The 25,040-nt window shown below is 48.6% G+C and overlaps 1 protein-coding gene across 2 annotated transcripts in view; it reads left to right on the forward strand.

The window, feature by feature from the left end:
- The window catches only part of PRMT3 (protein arginine methyltransferase 3), a 2,239,468-nt gene that overhangs the window by 159,441 nt on the left and 2,054,987 nt on the right, over positions 1-25,040 (forward strand). For both annotated transcript variants that reach the window (XM_069623482.1, XM_069623481.1), the window contains exon 2: positions 22,828-22,939. In XM_069623482.1, the coding sequence (XP_069479583.1) occupies positions 22,828-22,939 (112 nt within the window). The remainder of the gene's footprint in view (positions 1-22,827; positions 22,940-25,040) is intronic.

A 25,040-nucleotide genomic window follows, 5' to 3' on the forward strand; every position in this document is an offset into this window, starting at 1 on the left:
CTAGACCCGGCTATTTCCACCAATTACAGACCCATCACCACGGTCCCATTCCTGTTAAAAATCCTAGATAGAGTTGCGTATCTGCCAATTCAAGATCATCTAGAGACTAACCAACTATTAGGCATTCGTCAATCTGGCTTCAGACCTTTTACATGGAACAGAAACGGCCCTAGTTGACCTCAAAAGCCAGATTGACGAACTCAAAGATAAAGGTAATGCTGCCATCTTACTTCTCTTAGACTTATCAGCAGCATTCGATTTGGTTGACCATGGAATCCTTTGTAACCACCTATCATCAGCTGCACACTTCTCCTCCACTGCTGTCATGTGGATACAATCCTTCCTCACCAATAGAACCAAGAGGGTCTTCTCACCTGCAGCGGCAGCTGACCCTATCCCCATCACATGTGGGGTCCCACAAGGCTCTTGCGTTTCACCCACTTTGTATAACATATTTACAAAGCCACTATTCGACAAACTGCACCATCTGGGTGTCACCTACACCAATTATGCAGATGACACCCAGATACTCCTGACCTCATCAGGCAACTACAATGCTGACGTTACCCGGATCAACAAAATCTTCTCCATCATTCAGGCATGGATGGCCACACATGGCCTCTGCCTGAATGATGAGAAAACCGAACTTCTCTTAGTCGGCTCCCCTAACAACCTGCAGAAACTTAGCCCCAACTACAAAAACATCATCATCGATGGAAATACTATTCCCATCGCTAAAAGTGCAAAAACTTTAGGCTTCTATCTTGATGCTAACACCAACCTCTCTAAACAAATCAACATGACTGTCTCAGCCACTGCCTGCACAGGTAAGATGATCAGAGCCTGCAGACCTTTCCTGTCCTCCAACAGTTGCCTCATACTGGCTAGGGCCCTCATACCATCCAAATTGTACTACTGCAATAGCCTTTGCCTAGGTGCTAACCACTCCATAATCAATAAACTGCAGGTACTCCAAAATAATGCCCTTCGAGTGGCATTAAACATTCCTAGGCGAGAGCACATCTCTGCCATTAGAAAATCATGCAATTGGCTCTCCATCCAACAAAAAATTGACCTAAAAACTATCTGCCTCACATATAAAGCCCTGAAACACCAAGCCCCACCTTATCTCCCCAACAAATTCACCTTGAAATTTGCCACCAGAACTACAAGATCCACCAACTCCTTTTGCCTCCTGGTGTCCAGATTCACCTTAAAAAGAGCCGGAGGATCTAGCTTCACGGTCCTTGCCTCCCAACTGTGGAATAACCTACCACTGAACATCAACTCCATCTCTACCTTTCAATCATTCAGAAAACACGTCATCTCATGGTTACTGAATAAAACCTAACTACCATCCTTTTCCCTCCTTAGCCATCCTCCGAGGGACACTTGCCGTTGTAGTCAAACACAGTGCATAACATGTAAAATGTGGATACTCTAAATGTAAATGTGTGATGTATAACCTGCTAAATGTATAAAATGTACTTTGCAACCGCTTACTTAAGCGCCCTCTTACCTCTGGGTCTGGAGCGCTATATAAATAAAATAAACAAATAAACAAACAAACATGCTTGCATACCTGTGTCTGGACTGAGGCATGCGAGAGGTGTGACACATCGGTGTGTATGTCAACATCATGGGTATGCATGTTGTACACATGCGTGTGTCTGAGTAGTGAGTGTGTGACTGGCCAACCCCATGGATGCATGACACATGAGCATCTCAATGTGTGATTTACTCATGTGGCCCAGTTGTCCCCAAGTGCACTGTGACAGGAGGTCTACATGGCCTGATGCATGACTGTCAGGTGATGTGTATGTGATGTGCATGTACCATGATGCATGTGAGGTTCAGCCCCTCGTCTGATGTGCCTGAAGTGCCTTGTACATGGATGTGAATGTTTGTTGCACATGGCATGCATTTTTGTGCATGTGTGTTACTTGCACTGACCTGTGTGTTGGGAGGGTGATGATGGTTGTGACGTTTGACAGTGCCACTCATGTGCATTTGCTTTGTGTCAAGCAGATATTTGTTCGGTACACCAATGCTTGTGTTCAATGTCTCCCTATCCACAGCGAAAACATAGGAAGAGGGCGGAGTTGGCGCTGTGGAGCACCGCTGTAGGGATGCCTCCACCAGGCGGAGACGCAGGGCCCAGTCATCTTCCCAGGTACCAACATCTTCCGGGAGCGAGGAGATTGGTCCTGCGTCCGCAAAATGACCGCAGCTGCTGAGGGAAGGCCCAAGAGGGTAAAGTCGGTTGTGGGATCCTCAGCAGCGGGAGGGACAGGTAAGACCACACAGGGGCAATCTGATGCCGAAGACAGTGGGGAGTCATCCATGTTGGTGGCAGACGAGGAGGCGGCAGCCTTAGCCCAGCACATGGGGCCCAGTGGGGTGATGAGGTGGGTGTGACTGGTGCAGTCCAGTATTAGGGGCTGGAGGCAGTGCAGGTCTGTGTGGAGGTGCCTGTGACTGACCTTATCCCTGACTCTGCGACTGCATCAGTATGCACCTGCGGGCATGCCTTAGGCCGGACCCATCCGCAGGTAGTGGATGCATCCACGGAAACGGATCTTCCACTACCTGTGGATGAAGCAATTTGTGACAGGGTTGAGCCCATGCTAGCCGGTATTGCGAGGCATACAGGCACCATTCGTGTTGATTTGCAGGCTTCCAATCGGGAGCTTGCAGATCCCCACAATGAGGTCTGTCGTCTAATGAACTGGCTAGCTCAGCTCATAGTCACAAATTTCTTACGTGTGCTGTCCACTGCTGTGACCTCCTCTTTCTCCACTGTGCGCCAGTCGTCTTCCCTGCTGTCTTCCGGCCCAGATACCACTGGGGCCCCCTGTGTACCTGTCCCGACCATGGCGGCCAGTCTGGTGGAGACCACATCCCTGCCACAGTCGGGAGTCGGAGGATCAGCAGAGGTGGTCACCGCAGCAACAGGACCATAGGCAATGGAGGTAGTGCAGGCACCAAGCAGCAGGGCACGTGCACGACACGTGCCCTGTGCCTGTGGGGGGGGGGGGTTTGATGCTGGAAATGCATCGAAATGTCATCATCCCGGAGGCTGTCCCAGAGGCACAGGTACCAGGCTTTTCTGCAGCGGCAGCAGGCTTGACACGGGAGGCGACAGGATTTGGGCCCTCAACATCAGGGGGGCCGGTATCAGCCATCGGGCAGGAGGGAAACGTGGACCTTGACACAAGGATGTCTTTCGTGTTGCAGCGAATAGGCCAGCAAATCGGAGCGCAGCGGGCACAGGGGGCACGACTCACCATGGCCAGGGTGGAGAACACTCTGCATTGGACAGAGAGGCGGGCCAAGTTCCTCAAGGAGTCTCGCAGGGAGTTTAAGAGGAGCACATTTGAGTCCCTGCGGGCCCTCGAGGGGAGAGCAGAGGCCCGCCTCAGGGAAATAGAAGCAGATTTCGATGATGCCCTCGCCGAAACTCTTTGTATATAGTTCATTAGGGTTAGGTTTCCTTTTTTTAGTTGGAGTTCATGGACTTTGCTCCGCATCTTGTAAATAGTTCTTTCTTCATGTGTTTCTTTCGGATTTGGATCTATGTTTTGGGATCATGGACCCTGTAGCGTTGTATATAGTTGGACCAAAACATTTTTTGTACGTTTTTATTCACCATGGAGAAATTGTTTTCTTATTATTTCAGTTTGCAATTTGAGAGGCATCATTGGACATGGACCACTTTTTTGTGTTTTACATTTTTTTCCATCACATGTTTTTTTTCTGCTTCATTTTCATTTGGATTACTTCATGTTGATTTTACTGGTTGTCTTTTACGCTAATACATTTGTATACCTTGCAATCAAAGTGGTGTCTGTTCTCAATGGTTTGGTGCATGTCTCACTCTTCCTTGGCTCAGTTACGTGTCCCTGCTGTTGAGCTACGTTATTCATGTCTGTGCAAACATGCATGTGTGAATTTGTGATTGCCATGGGGCATTTACTAGGGAGTACAACCAATGGATGGGTGTTGTGGTGCACTGTGGGGGGGGTGTGATGCTGGAAATGCATCGGAGGGACAGGGCCTCCGTATCCTTGTCCTTTACTGCTTTTTATCGTGTGTTCTATCGTGTTTTCTGCGCAGGAGTTCATGTGGGACTCCTGGCGGTGCAGCTCTCTCTCTTTTGGTTTGGTGAACGGACCCATGGGATACCCTTATGGCACCCATGGGTGGGGGTACAACCCTGTGCCCCTAGTGTATGTTTTTGGGCACCTGTGGGTGGCCCGCAGAGCAAGGTATGGGCTGGTGGCAGCTCCATGCTGAATTTCACAGGTGCACGGAGTATCCTCCATTTTGGGGATACCCCGGCCCTGCCATTGGGATCAGTTGATTCCTGATCGAAAACAAGATGGCCCCTGTGGCCTCTTGCTTTCTATTACACATTACCTTGTTTTCCCAAAGTCCTGGGAAGCCCTGACTGGCTGTTGGGTGGAAGTGCCATATAAGGTGTTGTTGTGAAGGCCCGGCCAGACTAGCTGGAGCCTTCCCGGTGATGTATGTTGTGGGTGGGACCTGGGTGAATAGAGTGTGTGACGAATATGCATTCTGTGTTGTGGATGTCTAGTATCTGTTGGTTGACACAATGACTGAGACAGCCCTGCCCGAAACCGGTATGAATGCAGTTTGGAGTGTTGAATGGCTCGGTACTTGTCCCAATACACATAACTTGTTGTGAGTGTCTGGAGAGAAGTGAATGGCCTGAATACCTTGTGTGCCTGATTGGCTGCCTGCCTGCATGAATGCCCTTAGTCGTGATTGGATGCTTGAGTGTGACCCAGCGGAATGAATGGGAGATCAACAGTATATCTGGGGACCTCTCACTGCTAGGAATCGTGTTCAGAAAATGAAGTCCACTACGACGAGTAACTGGAGTAACTGAAGCTTGTCCTTGAAGCCCCGCTGGACGAGAAGAAGTGCTGTTGCTCTCCTTCACAATCTGAAAGCTGCTGTGCCTCCAAGGACTGACCCAGAGAGGACCTGGTAAGGCGCCCTCTTCCCGAGCTACGAGGGACCATCGTGCACAGCTGATCTTTGCCAAAGCTCCCTGGTAGACATACCTTCGACAGGCTGCCGACCCGAGACGGGGACTGCCGCGGAATCTCAAAGAGAAGCACCCGGACTGTTGTCCGCCACTGCCGTGCTCCCGTTTGCCTAAGAACTTAATTTGATCATCGGACGCTCTCGTCTGCATCGCCGCCCGCTTTATCCCGCTGGAGAAGGCCCGACCGTCGACGCCCCGAGGAGCATCCGCCGGTGGGTTTCCCGCCACCTAAGGACCACAAACGCCGACGACTCGACGCCCTTGCTGGGCCACAGTCCTTCACCATCTCTTTGCGGTCCAGAACTATCGTCACCGAGGTGCCCCGCACGCCTCTTCCTTGCAAGACGCCAACGCTCTGTCGTCGGCGAGCACCGCTAGGAACGAAGCTGCCACTTCACGGCCATAGTTCAACCTGTTCGCCGTCGGACGTTTGACGACCCGTGACTCCTGCCTTAAAGGGAGGGCACTCAAGAAGGGCCGTCGATACCCCGACACCGAACGCGGAGTTCCTCGACACCTCTCGACAATCCGTGGCTCCTGCTTTAAAGGGAGTCACTCAAGAAGGATCGGTCGACGCATCCTCGGAGAACTCTACTCCACCAGGTACATTGGGGGGTAAAATCTTAATAGGAGGAAGTAAGACTATTGAGCAATATATGGACTGGGCTTGTGCTATATATCTTTATTTTACAGGTTGCCCAGGTGGGGGTGGGGGGATCTCCACACAGAACTGTGCCTAGCGGTAGGGGTCAGCATTCTGCCTATTGTTTCAACCATCTTACGTTCCTGCCTATCTCTATTGCTGGTTTCCTCGTTATTGATCTGTGTGACATTTTAACCGTACAGTTGATACACTTTAATGAGATTCGATAACATTGGTGGTACCACTTTAGAATTTTATATATTTATCATTATTTACTTCCGAGTACAAAGTGCGTTATTGTGATCGTGTACATACCTTTGAATATTAATTATATAAAGACTGTGTTTTCAGTAATACAGTGTGTGGACATTCCTTTGTGGGGGTTCGGGGACTACACTGTACTTAATAACCAGCCTGCCTCACCTCCTGAGAAGCTAGGCCTTGATTGCTTGACTATGTTACCAATAATAGAGAATCTTGGCTGGGGTCCTCTGTGCCTCTCCTCTACTATATAGAGAGCGGAAGTACAGACGCCCCCTACCAGTCTTTACAGGGGGGCAGTGTGTGGTCGCATTTTAGTGGATATATGCTACATGATTTCATGTTGGGTCAATGTGTTGGAGGGGTGGGGGGGACATAAGACGGGGCCTGCCTGCAGGTTGCCGTCACTGGTGCGGGGTGGAGGGACATGATTCGGGGCCTGCCTGCAGGTTGCCATCACTGGTGGGGGTTGGGGGGAACATGAGTCTGGTTCTGCCTGCGGGGTATGGTCACGGGTGGTGGGGGGGGTCCCTTGTGGTGTGGGCTGCCTGCGTGGTATGGTCACAGGTGGTGGGGGGGTCCATTGTGGTGTCGGGTGCCTGCAGGGTATGGTCACGGTGATGGGGGGGGGTCCCTTGTGGTGTCTGCTGCCTGCGGGGTATGGTCACGGGTGGGCTGCCTGTGGGGTAGAGTCACGGTGGGTTAGGGAGGTCCCTTGTGGTGTGGGCTGCCTGCGGGGTATGGTCACGTTTGGGCTGCCTGCAGGGTATGGTCACGGTGGGTGGGGGGGGTCCCTTGTGGTGTGGGCTGCCTGTGGGCTATGGTCAGGGTGGTGGGGGGGTCCCTTGTGATGTGGGCTGCCTGCTGGGTATGGTCATGGGTGTTGTCGGTGTTATGGGTCGTCGTTCACCCCCCTCTGTGCGCAAAACCCAGCCACCTGCACCTCTAGACCTTCGAGCTCCTAGTGCAACTACCAGAATGAAGAGGAGATTTGTGGCACTCCCCAAAAGAATTCGGCATTATGCTGCCCCATTTTGTGCACGATGGCAGCTGCCGTGGAAGTTAGCGAATCGAAAACTACATTCCCCAGCAAACCTGGCTCCGTACGGTAGTTTGCCGGTAGAGCCTCGCATTGGCTTGCCCCGCCTCTCTCACTGATGTAGTCCATGGAGACAGCCAGGGCGCCGTTTCTGTTTACAGCTACTCCCGGCATTTAGAAGCTCCATCTTCAATTGCTGAAAACATCCTTGTTCTTACGGATTCGACTCGGACTGTTTACTGGACCCTCTATTTTGGAATACCCTTATTGAACTGCCTTCCCGTGTACCGAACCTGTTTTGCTTCACGGACCCCGCTAGAAAAAGTTTGTCTTTGTTATTGTCCGCTAGTGTACCAGACCTTGCCTGCCTTCGACTTCCTATCTCAGGAATAGCCATCCCGACTGGCTGTTCTGCATCGCGCCAAACCTTACCTGCCTTTCACTTACCTTCCCTGGAACTACCATCCCGACTGGTTGCTGTCATCATCCTTCGTTCATCAGTGGTAAGACTTTTTGCTTCACGAACGGAACATTTGGAAAGCCCCTGGTTAATCCGTGCACTCAAGGACGCTCTGCAGCTGTGCACCATCCCGAATCCAGTGCGACTCTCGTGCCGCCCGGGTATTAGCATCCTCCTACTAACATTTCCTTTTTCTTATTTTATCCCTGTCGTTGTGTTCTAAGCTACTCAAATCCTCCATTCATTCTCCACTGGTGATTCCCGAATTGTGCTGCTCTTCTATCCTACGGGGGGAAAAAGCCCAGGTATTACATCAGTTAGTAAGGCTTACAGGGGACAACTGTTACCTTCGTGTTACTCACTTGTTATTCTTCCTTTACAGCCTGGTTCGTGGCGGTGCGCTTTCTCCCCGCCCTTCTGGGTGATCAGTCCCCTTGTCTGGTTAAATACAGCAAGTGGTCATATCATTTTGAAGGTCTTATTCCCTCACAGAGAGGAGGCTTGGGTAGAGGCCCTACCCAAAGCTCCTCAAGCAACTTCCTGGGTTTTGGATACTCCCCGGTTCCACGCACTCATCTCACCGGTGAGTAACAAAAACAGAAGCCATGGATGAAGCTGATCCTTTGGATGCTTTGTTTCGTTTGGTGTCTGAGTTACGATCTGACATGACATTAGCTCATGACGCCATGCATCAAAGGATCGACAGCTTACGGAGTATTCAAAACCCCCCGACACTCGGGGTAGACATGGCGGGTGCGGCCGCTTCAGGTTCCGGTCTACCTTCAGCTTCCGCCTCTGGGTTCTCTGCGACCCCGGTTTTGATGGCCACTCAATTCCCGTTGGCCCCTCCGGAACGCTTTACGGGAGATCCAAAACAATATCGGACCTTCATGAATCAATGCAAATTGCATTTTTTGTGTCGGCCCACCGCCTTTCCAAACTCCACCACCAAGGCAGCCTTTATTCTTTCCCATCTCGGGGGTACAGCGGCTGCGTGGGCCAACCCTTTACTTGAGTCCAACAGCTACGTCCTCTATGACTGTGACAAACTTATATTGGCCATGAATAAGGTTTTTGATAACCGTTACAAATCTCGGACCTGGAGTTGTTGAGTCTACGACAAGGCTCTTCTTCTCTTTTTTCTTATCTCACCAGATTCAATCAGCTAGCTGCTGAAACAGACTGGCCTGAAGAGAAGAAATCAGCCGTATTTTACCAGGGGTTGTCCGAAGAACTAAAAGACATCCTAGCCACAGTACCGGTCGTTCCGACCTCCTTCGGTGAATTATTAGATTTGGTGTTGCAAATAGATGCCCGAAGGTCTGAAAGAAGAGGAGAATGTAAAACATCAATCCTTACCCCCGTTCCAGCTGATGTAGTTACTCCTCCTCTTTCGATTCCAGAACCCATGCAGATAGGGGCGGTGAGGGGTCCTTTGACTCAAGCCCAATGTGAATATCGACGTTCACATAATTTGTGCATGTATTGTGGTTCTTCAGAACATCAGTTGAAATACTGTCCCAAAAGACCGGTCAAAAAGGCGGGAAACGCCAAATCCCGGCGATAGATAGAGTCCCTACGCCGGGAGTGTCTTCATTGGACTCGCAGGGTTTTTTGTCTGCTCCTGTCAGTCTTCCTGTGTTATTTACCACGGCCGAAGACGCTACGTTCCCCTCCGTGGCTATTATAGACTCCGGAGCTACGGGGAACTATATGGACTTTGACTACGCTGCAAAAAACAAAGTGCCCATTCTACCAAAGGCTCAACCCGAGAGGGTCCATACTGTGGACGGTACAACTTTGGTATCCGGTTTGGTTACACAGAACACTTCCCTTGTCAGCATGAAGACCGAAGACGGACATGTGGATTCGCTTTTATTCGATCTAATCAAAGCTCCTCAATACCAGGTATTATTGGGTATTCCATGGTTGCAACACCACAACCCTGCTATTGATTGGGTAAAGAAAAGTGTTCGATTCCCTTCTTTGGAGTGTAATGAAAACTGCTTTCAGGATACGTATGTATGCCCGGAGTCTTCCTGTCAAGCTCTGGTGGCTTCCTTGTCTGTCATAGGTGCCATCGTTCGTGACGCTAGTAAGGACATCCCTTCTGAATACGAATCCTTTCGGGATGTGTTCGATAAGGGCAGGGCAGATCGATTACCGCCTCATAGGACCTATGATTGTCCAATAGACCTGTTACCTGGGGCCAAGATACCAGCCGGAAGAGTCTATTCCCTTACCTTACCAGAAGACAAGGTTCTGAAAGAATACATAGATAAAGCCTTGGCCACGGGCTTTATTAGGCCTTCCAAATCCCCAGCGGCATCTCCATTATTCTTTGTCCCTAAGAAGGAGGGGGACTTGCGCCCTTGTATAGATTACAGGGCATTGAATAATGTTACGGTAAAAAATCAGTACCCTCTCCCGCTGATATCAGTGCTTCTAGATCAACTTGGTTCGTCAGTGGTGTTCACTAAACTTGACCTCAGGGGGGCCTATAATCTCGTTCGGATTAGAGCAGGGGACGAGTGGAAGACTGCCTTTAAGACACGGTATGGCTTATTCGAATACTTAGTGATGCCGTTTGGACTTTGTAATGCCCCGGCCACCTTCCAGGCCTTCATGAATGACGTCTTCCATGATTATCTGGATCAATTTGTCGTAGTTTATCTAGATGATATCCTCATCTACTCATCCTCTATGAAAGATCACTGCGTACATGTGCGTCTTGTGTTACAGAGGTTGAGGGAGAACCACCTGTACGTCAAGGCAGAGAAGTGTGTGTTTAATTCCGCCGAGGTGGAATTTCTTGGTTATGACTTGACCAGTCGTGGCATTCGTATGAGTCACTCTAAGGTTAAAGCGATTCTGGAATGGCCCGTTCCTGCCTCAGTTAAAGCACTGCAGTCCTTCTTGGGGTTCTCCAATTTTTATCGACGTTTCATCCATTCATTCTCGTCGATCTCTTCTCCTTTAACAGCACTGACCAGCTCCAAGAAACCATATGCATGGAATCCGGAGGCACAGCGGGCCTTTGAAATCCTGAAGACCGCCTTTTCGACAGCACCGGTCTTGCAACACCCAGACCCTCTCCTTCCCTTCCTAGTGGAGGCAGACGCCTCCGGTTCAGCTGTTGGGGCAGTACTGTCACAAGAATGTCCCGATTCAGGAGAAATCCATCCAGTGGCATATTTTTCCAGGAAATTGACCCCTTATGAACGCAATTATCCTATCACAGAACGTGAGTTATTAGCCATCAGAGATGCCTTTGCGGAATGGCGCCATCATCTGTTGGGGGCCCGTCATCAGGTTACCGTTTATTCGGATCATCGTAGCCTCCTTGCCTTCAAATCTATGAAGTGCCTTACGGCCCGACAAGCTCGTTGGCATCTATTCTTTTCCCAGTTTAACTTCGTCATCACATATAGACCGGCTCGCCTCAATGCCTGTGCTGACGCTCTTTCAAGGTTATCCCACGGTTCCTGTGTTTCTAGGGCTGATCGTCCCCTGCTGTTACCTGAAAGGGTGGTTTGTGCCTGCACTCCTCAGCCTTCGCTCCGTGCCCTTATATCAACTTGGGTGACCTCAAATGATGAGGAATGTGAGTCTTTGAATCTCGACATCGTACAAGGCTTGCCTTATATTCAGGGTCGTCTCTTTATACCTCCTGGAGAAGCACGTCTTCGAGCTTTAGCCTGGTCACACGATTCCTTGATGGCGGCCCATCCGGGGCAGCAAAAGACGTTGGAGGCGCTGCGACGTTGGGCTTGGTGGCCGTCGATGTCCCGGGATATCATCGATTACGTGGCCTCTTGCTCAGTGTGTGCTCAATGCAAGGTCTCAAGATCCAAGTCTGTGGGCCTTTTGTGACCCCTTCCGGTGCCACATAAACCATGGTATATGGTTTCCATGGATTTCATCGTGGATCTGCCTCCTCTAAGCGGTTATGATACCGTCTGGGTTGTCATCGACTACTTCTCCAAGATGGCCCTGTTTGTTCCCTGCTCGGGGTTACCTTCGGCCCCCGTCCTGGCTTCTTTGTTTCTCAAACATGTCTTTCGTTTCTTTGGACTTCCCTCTATCATAGTATCGGACCGTGGCCCTCAGTTTACTTCTCGCTTTTGGAGGGCTTTGACTTCTTCATTGCACATCGACGATCGTTTCAGCTCTGCATACCATCCGCAAACTGATGGACAGACTGAGAGGGCTAACGCCACTTTGGAACAGTTCCTCCGATGCCTGTGTCTCCAATTTCAGTCTACCTGGTTAGAGACGCTCGCCCCTGCCGAATTTGCCTACAATAATTCGGTACACTGTGCCTCGGGTGTATCACCGTTTTTTGCCTTGTATGGATTCCATCCACGTTCTTTGCCCTTGGATCCGGCACTCCCCATTGACAACCCGGCCGCTCAGGCTTGTGTAAGAGAATTGGACTCAGTCCGTGAGGGTGTTCGATCCCATCTTCTTCTTGCACAGCAGAGAGCAAAAAAATACGCTGACCGGCATAGGACTGCGGCTCCTGAATACAAAGTGGGCATGAAAGTTTGGCTGTCTACGCGTAATCTTCGTATTCCTGGCAAACGTATGCTGCTCCCGAAGTTTGTGGGTCCTTTTCCCATTACGGAGGTTTTGAATCCTGTGGCGATGCGTCTTTCTTTACCAACTTCGTGGAAACTGCATCCTGTTTTCCACGTCAGTCTCCTCAAGCCTTGCCTTCCTTCCACGCGCCTACCTACGCGACCTTGCGCTATTCGCGTGGATGGCGAAGATGAATATGAGGTTGCCGATATATTGGACTTCCAGCTCCGCAGGGGTCGGCCCTTTTATCTGGTCGATTGGAAAGGGTATGGTCCTGAGGATAGGTCTTGGGAACCCTTGTGTAACATCCACTCACCTGTACTCCTGCGGCGTTTCCATGCCCGCAAGGGGTTGCCGCCGTCTTTGGGGGCGGATGCTGTTATGGGTCGTCGTTCACCCCCCTCTGTGCGCAAAACCCAGCCACCTGCACCTCTAGCACTTCGACCTCCTAGTGCAACTACCAGAATGAAGAGATTTGTGGCACTCCCCAAAAGAATTCGGCATTATGCTGCCCCATTTCGTGCACGATGGCAGCTGCCGTGGAAGTTAGCGAATCGAAAACTACATTCCCCAGCAAACCTGGCTCCGTACGGTAGTTTGCCGGTAGAGCCTCGCATTGGCTTGCCCCGCCTCTCTCACTGATGTAGTCCATGGAGACAGCCAGGGCGCCGTTTCTGTTTACAGCTACTCCCGGCATTTAGAAGCTCCATCTTCAATTGCTGAAAACCTTGTTCTTACGGATTCGACTCGGACTGTTTACTGGACCCTCTATTTTGGAATACCCTTATTGAACTGCCTTCCCGTGTACCGAACCTGTTTTGCTTCACGGACCCCGCTAGAAAAAGTTTGTCTTTGTTATTGTCCGCTAGTGTACCAGACCTTGCCTGCCTTCGACTTCCTATCTCAGGAATAGCCATCCCGACTGGCTGTTCTGCATCGCGCCAAACCTTACCTGCCTTCCACTTACCTTCCCTGGAACTACCATCCCGACTGGTTGCTGTCATCATCCTTCGTTCATCAGTGGTAAGACTTTTTGCTTCACGAACGGAACATTTGGAAAGCCCCTGGTTAATCCGTGCACTCAAGGACGCTCTGCAGCTGTGCACCATCCCGAATCCAGTGCGACTCTCGTGCCGCCCGGGTATTAGCATCCTCCTACTAACATTTCCTTTTTCTTATTTTATCCCTGTCGTTGTGTTCTAAGCTACTCAAATCCTCCATTCATTCTCCACTGGTGATTCCCGAATTGTGCTGCTCTTCTATCCTACGGGGGGAAAAAGCCCAGGTATTACATCAGTTAGTAAGGCTTACAGGGGACAACTGTTACCTTCGTGTTACTCACTTGTTATTCTTCCTTTACAGCCTGGTTCGTGGCGGTGCGCTTTCTCCCCGCCCTTCTGGGTGATCAGTCCCCTTGTCTGGTTAAATACAGCAAGTGGTCATATCATTTTGAAGGTCTTATTCCCTCACAGAGAGGAGGCTTGGGTAGAGGCCCTACCCAAAGCTCTTCAAGCAACTTCCTGGGTTTTGGATACTCCCCGGTTCCACGCACTCATCTCACCGGTGAGTAACAGTCGGGGTCCCTTGTGATGTGGGCTGCCTGCGGGGTATGGTCACAGGTGATGGGGGAGGGGGGTTCCCTTGTTGTGTGGGCTGCCTGCGGGGTGTGGTAATGGGTGGTGGGGGGGTCCCTTGTGGTGTGGGCTGCCTGCAGGGTATACTCATGGGTGGGCTGCCTGCGGGGTATGGTCACGGGTGGGCTCCATGTGGAGTATGGTCATGGGTGATTGGGGGGGTCCCTTGTGGTGTGGGCTGCTTGCGGGGTGTGTTCTCGGCTGATCACAGCACATGCGGCCCTTTCCACGCGATTTGGCTGGCGCGAGCGGTATACGCGTGGCCCTTTACACACGATTTGGCTCACGTGAGCTGGGTATGAGATTCCATGGGGGTACATGCAGCCCTTTCCACGCATTTTGGCTGGTGAGAGCGGGGTACGCTTCAAATTTTTCACGGGATTATGATGGAGGGGGGCTGTATGCTGGGCCACGGATGGCGCGGGGCCTTGCGCCATATTGGCCATTTCACTGGCTTTTTCCTGTGCACGGGGCAGTGTTGGGGGCGTTACTGGCGCTGCTTGCTGTTCATTGCGCGGCTACTGATGCGTCAGGAAATCCATGAATACGCTAGCTGCGCAATTGCTGGTTTGTGCCACGGCTTGCGCTGCTTCTGCGCTGGATTCTATGAATCGGGCACTAAATCGTCTGAACTGCGCAGTTCGATGCCCTCTACGTTAACGCAGTCGCCTTCTACGCATGGTGAGAAATCTACTGTTATAATGGGCGCCTCGTCTAAATCTTCTAAAATTATGAAAGACACTGCCGCACTGACAGACGCGGCAGCGCCGAAAGATGTTGCAGCGACACAGGATGCAGTAGCGCCGAAAGATGTGACTGTGCTGAAAAATACGGCAGCGCCAAAAAGGCACACAGACGGGGCCACTCGACGATTGAGCTTCCAAAACTGCAGGATTAGCTGTTCGGGGCTTATCTGCACATTTTCTACCCCAAAAGCGACCCCCCGCCCCCCTTTGCCGGAAGGCTATTCTGCTGTCCTCATTCCTCTCTTGAAGGCCCTGACTCAGTGCTCAGCTTCCTTTCCACCTCCAGACCTGTTAGCTTCCTCTGAATGGACTAGGGACAGGTTTGAGGCTGTATGAACAGAATGGCAGATTTTATCCAGTTTTCAGACCTGTTTATATCCCTGCTAAAAGATGTAGTGAGGTGGACTCCTGCCCCATCCCTTCTAAGTCCCAAAGGGTCCTTTTCTCCAGGTGACCAGTTTCCCGACTTGGAGGAAGCCAATCTGGAACCCCAAATAAATGATTTTTGTGATGAACTGGATTAGGATGTTTACACATCAAGCTATAGCCAAGGAGGTCATGATCCCAGCTACCAGGGCCCAGACTGGAATCCTGTAGATGATCAGGGCACGTGGCACACCCCACCACATGATACGGACAATATTTTCTTGGATACCCAGCCCATCCCCCAGCGTAGACTCGTCGCCTATAGACGACCAAATGAAATTCAACGATCTCTTGAAGGCCACTGATCACTTAAAAATCATTACACAAGATGCTGCCCCTGATTTGGAGTTTGTAGAGGATATTCTTAAGGAAAAGGCCCCTGTCAGCCAGGCTATTGCTCTATTGAACTCCATCAAAAACGTCTGGCTCCCTCGTTGCTTGTACCTTCACTTACGAGGGAAGTTAATCCCTGTCTAGAAAAAATGTTCCGCCCAGTGCCTTCTGACCCACCATTCAGGACTCCCTTCTGGATACCACGACCCGGAAGAGTACCACTGTCCTCGGCGGAATCTCCTCCGGACAAAGATTTCAAAAAAGCTGTATGCACTTGGCAAGAGATACTACCACCGCAGCATACTCTACAAGGATTGCTAACAACACTACACTCCTCACAAGCTATAGTGACGTCCGGTGTGGGCCCATATCCAGGACGGCCTACTAGAAGTCCCGGAACCTACTCGTACCCGCCTCCTGGTGGTAGTTGCTAGTTGCAGAGGGGAGGCGAATCACCCAAAACATTCTCAAGAACACCCTGGACTCTGCCGAGACTGCAGTTTGTGTCTTTGCTCAGGGAACCCTGCTTAAATGCCCTGCTTGGTTAAAAAAAAACTCGGGTTTCAATCCAGAGACTCGTGCTTCTTTAATCAACAAGCCGATAGAAGAAACCAACCTCTTCGGGAAAGCGGTCGATGATGATTTAGAGACCGCTAAAAAAAGAGCAGGAGACCCTAAAATCGCTTAACCAGATCTTGGCTAATCCCTACATTCAGTGTGTAAGTTTCAACACACCCTGGTCCTTTCGAGGGCAGTCTTTCTCTCGCTCTCCTGTGAGAAACCTGAAGGTGTCTCACCTGCTAGTCCCCTGGGATCCATCATCCAGTTGGCCACGACACGGGCATCGCTATTGGAACCAGTTCCTGGAGCTGGACCAGTGCGGGAGGATCACCTGGATGAGGGGTCTTCGGGGAGTCGAAGTGGGACACCGAAGGGAGACGCACAGTATCCTCTTCCATGTAAGACCTTTTCAGCATCTTAACAGGTAGGATACCTAGAAGTGCAACCCCCCTTTTCCGACACAAACACCCGGTTCACTTTGAGCGACAACTGACTAACACCAGAGCCGTATACCTGACGTGTCCCAACACAAGGGTCAGGTAGAGTCGGGCAAATGCTGATAATTACACACCCTTCCCCACACTCTTGAAAGGCGGAGCACGAAAGCACACTCTGAGCAAGGCAAAACACATGAGGAAGCAGCAGTTCCGAAATGGCAGTTTAATATGAGGATAAAGACGTGCAAGGCCAGAAAGGGTTGCAAGGAGCGAATTGCCATTACTCTTTTCAGAGGAAGAAGACATGTTTCTTATCCTCGAGGGCTCGTGAAAGTAACTAAGACTGAGAGTTGAAGCTGAAGAAAGGTGCACTGTGTGTCGCAAGTATCCGGGGCTTTCCCGCATTGACAGCCGAGGCGGGGAGGAGCGATTGCTTCTATGGTACTGTCCTTGGCTCTGACAACAAAGCAGCTCCAGTAAAGTCAGCAAGTCGGGGAGACTGATAGCAGAGCGGTCTGTGTTAGAACCAAGGTTGCAGGCAGCAACATTGTAAGAAGAAATTTGCAAAGAACAGAGATTAAAGCGTATGTGATGAGCGATGCAAATATAATTGAATACCAAAGGAGTAAATGAACTTTGAAAGGCCAATTAAGATACCGTGTACAGAGTGGTCCGGTGCCACGTGGGTGCTCATTCGAAGGTCTCTGTTGGGTATCCAACTGAATGGCAACTATATTGTGAAAAGGAAGTTTGTCGAAGTGGTCCTGCAGCGGGTCGAGCTAAACCCTGTGCAGATTCGAAAGTCTTTGATAAATGTAAAACAAACTGTAATTGGTCTAAGCCCAGTTTAGGGAGACTAATTGTGAAAAAGGGATCTGACCCTGACTGATGGGGATCTGGGGGTCAACCGTGAGTCACCCGAGAACAGAAATACGAACATCAGTCCGAGCCTGGCCGAGGGAGACGAATTGTGAAAAGGGGATCTGAGCCCGACTGAGGAGGATCCAGAGTGAAACATGAGTCACACGAGAAAAGATTGTGATACAGAAGGGGGATCTGCCCCTCCTGAGGGGGAATCCATGGTGAAGAGTGAATCGCCCTACTTGAATACTTGGAAAGGAGCTCTGTAGTTTGTTTGATACATCAGGCGCTCTGGATCAAGAGACTTTTGAGAACTAAGAGACTTTAGCATAGAGGCCCTGATGCTTGTAATAGAACTCTGTCCTCGTGCCGAAGACGCCCAAGAGTGTGCTATGCTCGACTGAACCGCCTTGTCCCGTGCTGAAAACGTGGGGAAGGGAGGCCAATGGACTGATGATCCTGACTTATCATTTTGTGAACACTTCTTTCTTTTTCATGAACATTTCCCCACACTATTTGTAACGTAGCGTTAAGGATTGGCAATATTTTGTTTTTAGTATAGGCCCATTTTATTTGGATGATATTCCACTAGGACTGCATTATTATTATTTGATGGTCGTAGCTTGCTCCCATCCTAGATTTAGATGGGTGTTTATCACACCCTTGATAAGATTCAATGAACACCCTTGAACTGTGGTCACTTGTGTCTGTCTTTGATACCATGCCTTTCTTACACTCCCCATGCACAGTACGGCTTGGGGAGGATCCAACTGGACCTCAGGCCAAGGTTCCTCCGGTAACTCCCAGCATAGAGCCTCGGGGTGTGGGGGGGAAAGGGCAGAGGCAGAAACTCTGCTTTCTGAGGTTCCCCGGCCTCCTCCTCCAAGTGACTCGATGGTACAGGTCCCCTCCCATCCTTCCCCAGTCAGGGGACGTTTAACATCTTTTGGCCATGCATGGGAGGGGATCACTTCAGATCAGTGGGTGCTCAGGACCGTCAACCACGGGTACTGCATCGAGTTCCTCCTACCACCCTGCTACCATCCACCCATAACAAGATGATTATCATCAGACCATCTCTGCATCCTGTTGGAAGAGGTCCAGGTCCTGCTGGAAAAGGGCGCCACCAAAGTCATCCCTCATCTCCAGGTAAACAAGGGTATTTATTCAGTGTACCTCCTTGTACCCAAAAAAGATCTAATCATGCACCCTTTTTATATCAAGCCTCAAAAGTTCAGAATGACAACTCTTCAGGAAGTAATCCCTCTTCTGCAGCAAGGGGATTACATGGCCACACTGGACATAAAACATGCTTACTTTCAATGTTGTCAGCGCACAGGAAGTAACTCAGGTTCACGATAGAGAACACTCACTATCAGTTCTCCCTTTCAGCATTGCCTCAGCCCGAAGGGTGTTCACGAAAGTACTGCCAGTAGCGGCAGCTCACTTGCGCTGACCGTCCATTCCCGTGTATCCCTACCTCGACGGCTGGCTCATAACAGGGGACTCATTCAGAACATGCCTAGTAATTACCCAGGCGCCTGTGGATCTCCTATTCAGCCTAGGATTCTCGATCAACAAAAAATAAATCAAGCCTGGTTCCCAGCCAAGTCAAACATTTTCTGGGGGCTCTGATTCCGACAAGACGGGCTTGTCTTCCCCTCCAACGAGAGGGTTCAGATCATGCAGTACCAGATCCCTAAATATGTAGCCAGTTATCGGGTTACCGTTCGCAAGGCCATGTGGCTCTTGGGAATGATGGCTTCTGCGTCTTCCTAGTTCCACACGCTCGTTTGCGTATGTGCCCCATCTAGGAGTGGCTCTTGAGCCAATGATGTCAGGCCAGAGGCCAGTGGGACGATCTAGTGGTTGGCTCGGCAGTCCTCTTTCATTCTCTTCAGTGTTAGTCAAGGGAAAACCTTCTGCAGGGGAAAATCTTCACCACTCCGCAGTAGAAGCTACTCTAAACACGGATGCATCTCTGTCGGGATGGGAGGCCCGCCTCCTCCAACTAACAATGCATGGTGTATGGGCCCCGTCAGTAGCAACTAATCACATAAATCTATTGGAACTACTTGTGGTAGTCTCCCTAAGAGCTTTCCAAAACCTTCTAAAGGGTGAAGACAGTTCTGATCCTCACAGACAGCAATATTGCTATGTACTACATGCACAAACAGGGTGGCACTCACTCTCTGCGGCTATCCAGACTGTCCTAGAACATCTGGAAGTGGGCACCAAACACTATGTTCCTCCTCTCACAACATGTTCCAGTTGAACTCAATCTTCTGGCAGACACACTCAGCAGGGATTTCCCCCTACCCGTAGAGCACGAGTGGCGGTTGCTAGAGAACATTGTACTCAACGTCTTTACAGAATGGGGTTTCCCAGAGATCGACCTGTTCGCAACTCTTGAGAACGCCCAATGCCCAGAGTACACCTTCAGGTAGCCTCAGACACGCTCCAAAGGGAGCGGTCTCTGGATAACATGGTCTGGGAAATTTGTCCACACTTTTCCCCCAATTCACCTATTCAACAGGCCAGTGCACCAGATGCACCAGGAACCAACTACAATGATTCTGACAGCACCAATGTGGACCCGACAACCTTGGTTCTCCCCTCTCATGAGGATGTCGGTCTTCCCTCCAATGAAACTGCCATGCCCTTACAACATGCTGTCCCAAGACCAGGGACAGACATTGTACCTGTGCCCCCAAACATTCAACTTAGCAGCCTTCCTCCCGAAGTCTTAGAGTTTGGGCACCTTCAACTCCCACAGAGATGCATGGACCTAGTCGGGGAAGCACGTACACCCAACACTACACATTGCTACTCCAACAAGTGGAAGCGCTTTATCTGGTGCAAGTCTAACGGCGTCAATCCAATCGACCGCTCCCTTAAAAATGTTGTCCTATCTAACACACCTGTTCGACTCAGGGCTTGTTTTCAACTCCTTAAAAGTACATTTAGCCGCTCTTTCTGCAGATACCACAACACAGAGCAAGGTTTCATGGTGGAAGCGTCCTGTCATTAAAGCCTTCATGGAGGGGTGAAAACACTTCATCCCCAATTTCCAACCCAACTCCCGGATGGGACTTGAATTTTGTTCTTTCAAGGTTAATGGGAACTCCCTTTGAGCCCATGCACAAGGCTAGCCTTAAGGGCATCACCTATAAGACTGCCTTCCTAGTAGCCATCACCTCTATAAGAAGAGTCAGCAAATTGCAAGCCCTTTCTGTTTAAGACCCCTTTGTGACTATTCACAAGGACAAAGTAGTTTTTTGCGCACGCACCTACGCTTTGCGACTACATTTATCTCAAATTTACATGTGAATCAATCGTTCGAACTTCCTACTTTCTTACAAAATTGCACTAATTTGGCAGAACGAAGCCTGCATACACTAGATGTGAGGAGAGGGCAGTAATGTACTACCTTGAGAAAACTAAACCACTTAGAAAGACGAGTCAATTCTTTGTCTCAGTGGCAGCTGGTACAGAAGGAGACCCCGTCTCTAAATCTGCTATTTCCAAATGGACTGTAAATTGCTTTACAGTGTAGTGTGTTACACTCGTGCCAAGAGAGATCTACCCTTTATGCCTAGAGCTCACTCTGCTCAGGGCACAGGGGCTATCATAGCATTTATCGCAAATGTTCCTCTAGATTCCATTTGCAAAGCAGCAACCTGGAGTTCCGTTCACACTTTCACCCAACATTACTGCTGATTCTCAGGTGGGACAAGCTGTGTTAAGACATCTTTGCTACCGTTCCTTCACACATACCACCACCATCACTGGGTACTGCTCGCAAATCTATGCATAGCATGTGATTATCTCTTTTCTGTACACCCTCACAGATTCTGAAAGGCTCCCTCACGACAGAAGAAAAAGAACCGGTGTGACCTCGACATGTGAGGGATTTTGGGTACACTACACTTCACATTAGGGATAGTGTTGCAGTCACGCCCATGTCGACGTCCCTTTTTTCATCTTCGAAAAAAACATGCAATACTCCGCGATTACCACTAGATGTTGGACTATATGCACAGCATGTGAATCTAAGCGGATGCAACCATCAGAAATACGATTACGGTGAGTAATGTATGTCATCCGGCACCGTGCGCCCACGTAACTCGTGTTCTGGTTCCCAGGTGGCCTGGCATAGCGTCAGCCAGGAAATGGGTGTAGCTGTACCCTCAACAGATCCCAACATTTTCTTAGCCTTACAAACTCTTGTGTGCACCAATCATGCGGCTTGTTCACCCTGCCACCCTCTTAAACATGGCTGCGGTTACAGCATCGTCTCATAGTATGGCTCGGCTTTACTCTGCTCATGCGCAAATCGACATATAGACATACAAGCCTATATAGTACTCCTGCATTTGAAAGGATTACAAATATAGCAGCACACTTATCAGTTGATTTTGGAAAGGTACTTGCTATATATTCTGCAACATTTTCATGTTCATGTATTTAGTTAAAGAATATAGCCTACGACTCTGCCCATCATAACCCTCATGCAACATGGCAGGGTTAGCGCAACTCTTGCTTCTTGCCTAATTCAGATTCCTCTATCTTCTGCATCCTGTGAAAGAAACTTGTCTGTGTTTGAAAATACTCACACCAACGTTAAGAAATATGCATGTGAAAGAGTAGAGAAGCTTGCCACATTGAGGGCAAACTTTCAGTTTTCAAAAGAAGTAGACCAAGATGAAAAATTTGAGGCATTTTAGGAATATGACAAATTTTATAGCGTAGTGATAACTCTGGAAATGAGACTAATAATTTGGGAAATGGCCATACCTTTGCCCAGGACCGAGCAGGATGTAGCAATTTGTATTCAGTAAGACTCTACTTTTGTTTTCCCCCTTTTTATTTTCAGGTTTCTTTCTATATTTGCTTACAACTGTGGAGGAGTCTTGAGTCTACATCCAAATACATAATCACTTTCCTCTGCTTTTATGATATTGGTTTTCCTGTTTTCATCTTTGTTTGCCTACTTCTCATAAACTGGCCAAACCTAACAGAAATATTTCAGCAGCTTGTAGTGCCATTTGTAACAGAGTAAATAGATTTAAAAGTCAATTAAATGAATGCATTTTGTCAGAATGAACAATACTTTTAAATGTAATAAATATTCACCAAACATTAAAATATATGAGCAAACTAATTTATAAATAATAGTATGTGCTTAAAATAGCAAATAAAATGTACATCCGGAAATTGTGCTTAGAAAATAGGTATTGCATTTAGTTCAATATCCCCATCATTTCTGGGTTTTTTTGTCAAATAAATTCTAAAAAGATTTTTCCATGACTTCAAAATTTCTTGAAATTTTACATACCTTGTCTGGAAGCTAAGAGAAGTTGTAATGGGCTCTCCAAGCAACCTACAACCTCATTTCCTTCCCACCACGGTTAGTCTTAACAGGCTACACCCTCTAGACACAATTTAGAGTTCTTTGTTTTGTGAAGGATTCTGTGTTGTAATGGCACAGCTCTTAAAAGAACGGCTTCAAGCTTTGCGGCAGACAATTGTAATGCTTGGGCTGGTAAATGGGATTGATGTACATGGGCAGGACCCCTGCCCAGCTCTAAGGCTGGGTTGTGTGCCACAAATCCTCTTTTCCCCACAGGCCCTGCAACAGTCACCATCTGAACCTGAGAACAATGTGTTATATCCTTTCAATGAGATGAAGTTTCGCTACAATAATGTTCTTGCATGCACATAGAAATTATGCCTTGCATCTAATGCACACTCTTTTAATGTTTTTTTAGGTATGTGTGAAGCAGACGATGAAGACATGCCTGAGTTATATGACAGCGGAGATGATGCTGCGTGGGAAGATGAGGATCCAAAAGTGGAGACACATTGTCTATTTTGTGAAAGGTTTGTAATAGTTTCATTTTTATGTTTGTTTGGAAAAATCATAAACAATATTGTCTTAATAGGTTTTCAACTTGTTTTTGTAAGTGACGCTTCACAATTGGTCTCATGAACGGGAAAGAAAGTCTTAGATCTTTGTGTGTGCATGCACAATTACCCATTAATCCACAAACTTTAAAGATTTGTAGAGTGGCACAATGCTCCATGGAGGATACTTTCTTGATAAAGGAGTTCTTTGATATGCCTCCTGATGCCACAGTGCTTGACTTATATGTAAGGATCCAGCTGGTCACCAGAAGCTGATGTTTACTCGCAGAAACTAGTAGCTTTCTGAAATGTGCACGTTCATTTTATGTTTTTTGTAGTTTTGTTTCCAGAGTGCTGTCCGTATCATTTTGGCTATGGTCAGATTAATATGTTCCAGATAAGAGCTGACTTTGGGGTTCCCATTTTAACATGACATGTGGCATAGGCCCAGGAAACTGTGGAAGGAGAGTATACAATAGCCTAGGCATCTTTTGTGCACTTAAGAGCCAGGAGATGAGAGTGTGCCGATAGTGGGGCATTGTTACAGGTTTTGGTGGGTTATCAAATCTTCTACTCTATTTCCCTTGCCATGTTGGGGTAAATGTGGCAATTTTGACGGACAAGTCTAAATGACAAGCTCAGTAGTACATTTTAGATGAATTAGCACTTGATGCAGACTTATTTCAGTCAAGGTGTTTGCTGCTGATAGTGCTAAGGAGAACTATCCTCACATTCCGTAGCAAATAGTATTTGTTATTTCTAAAGGATATCTCTCTCCTGACAAACCCTCATCTGTAATAATCGGATGTTATATAGAAATAATGATCAATGATTTTGTAACCTTTATAGATCTTTTTTTCCATGCATCACCCATATTTAGCTCAGTCCTTATAAGATAATTAATAGCAATCGCTCCTTAAATCTATTTTTCTTAATTGTTTCTCATTATTAACGTTAATGAGTTTTCCCAATCTAAGTTTGTAGCCACAACACCTGTTTTGAGCTGTGCTGTTCTATGTAGCACCCTGCGTTTATTTTGTGGCCCTTACTAAACAAACCCTAGAACCATTGATACCAACTAATTATCGGCCTATCACAACGGTACATGTTCTCTTAAATATTTTAGATAAGGTTGCTTACATACAAATTCAGAAATAACTTGAACTACACCAACTCTTAGGAGCCCGCCAATCAGGTTTCTGACCCCAACACGGAACACAAACCGCCCTCATCTATCTGAAGGCCCAAGTCGACGAGCTAAGGGACAAGGGGAAATCAGCCCTCCTTCTCCTCAACCTCTCGGCTGCATTTAACCTTGTGGATCACAAGGTCTTATGCAGCCATCTTGACTCAGCCGTTCACTTCTCCAAGGAGGCCATAGTCTGGATTGAGTCATTTTTAAGTAATAGAACCATGAGGGTCTTCTCCCCTTCAGCAGTGGCAGACCCTATTCCCATTACCTGCGGGGTGCCCCAGGGATCCTGCATCTCTCCCACGTTGTATAACATATTCACTAGGTCCCTTTTCGACGATCTGGACAATTTTGGTATCACCTACACTAACTATGCAGATGATACTCGGATTCTTCCCCCACTTTCAGGGGATTACGTTAAGGATTTGGCCTTGGTGAATAGGGTTTACATCATCATCCAGGCATGGATGGCTACTCACGGTCTATGCCTGAATGATGACAAAACGGAGCTCATCATCCTGGGTACCCCCACTAACCTTAAGAAACTAGGACATGATTACTCCTCCTTCATAATTGATGGCAACCTCATCAAATTGGCCAACAAGGTAAAAACCATAGGTTTTTACCTCAACTCAACTCTATCCTTCACTAAACAAGTGAATGCCCTGGCTTCCGCCACCGCTTACACTTGTAAACTCGTCAGAACCGGCAAACCTTTTCTCTCCAACAGTTGCATCATCCTGGCCAGAGCCCTTATTCTGTCCAGGTTGGATTACTGTAACACCCTTTACATTGGTTCCAACAAAGCTATCATCAGGAGAATCCAAACTCTCCAAAATAATGCCCTTAGAGCGGCCCTTGGCATAGCTAGGAGAAATTATTATT

Source organism: Ambystoma mexicanum, chromosome 11 (genome assembly GCF_040938575.1).
Source record: "Ambystoma mexicanum isolate Mex_15411 chromosome 11, UKY_AmexF1_1, whole genome shotgun sequence".
In the NCBI taxonomy this organism is placed as follows: domain Eukaryota; kingdom Metazoa; phylum Chordata; class Amphibia; order Caudata; family Ambystomatidae; genus Ambystoma; species Ambystoma mexicanum.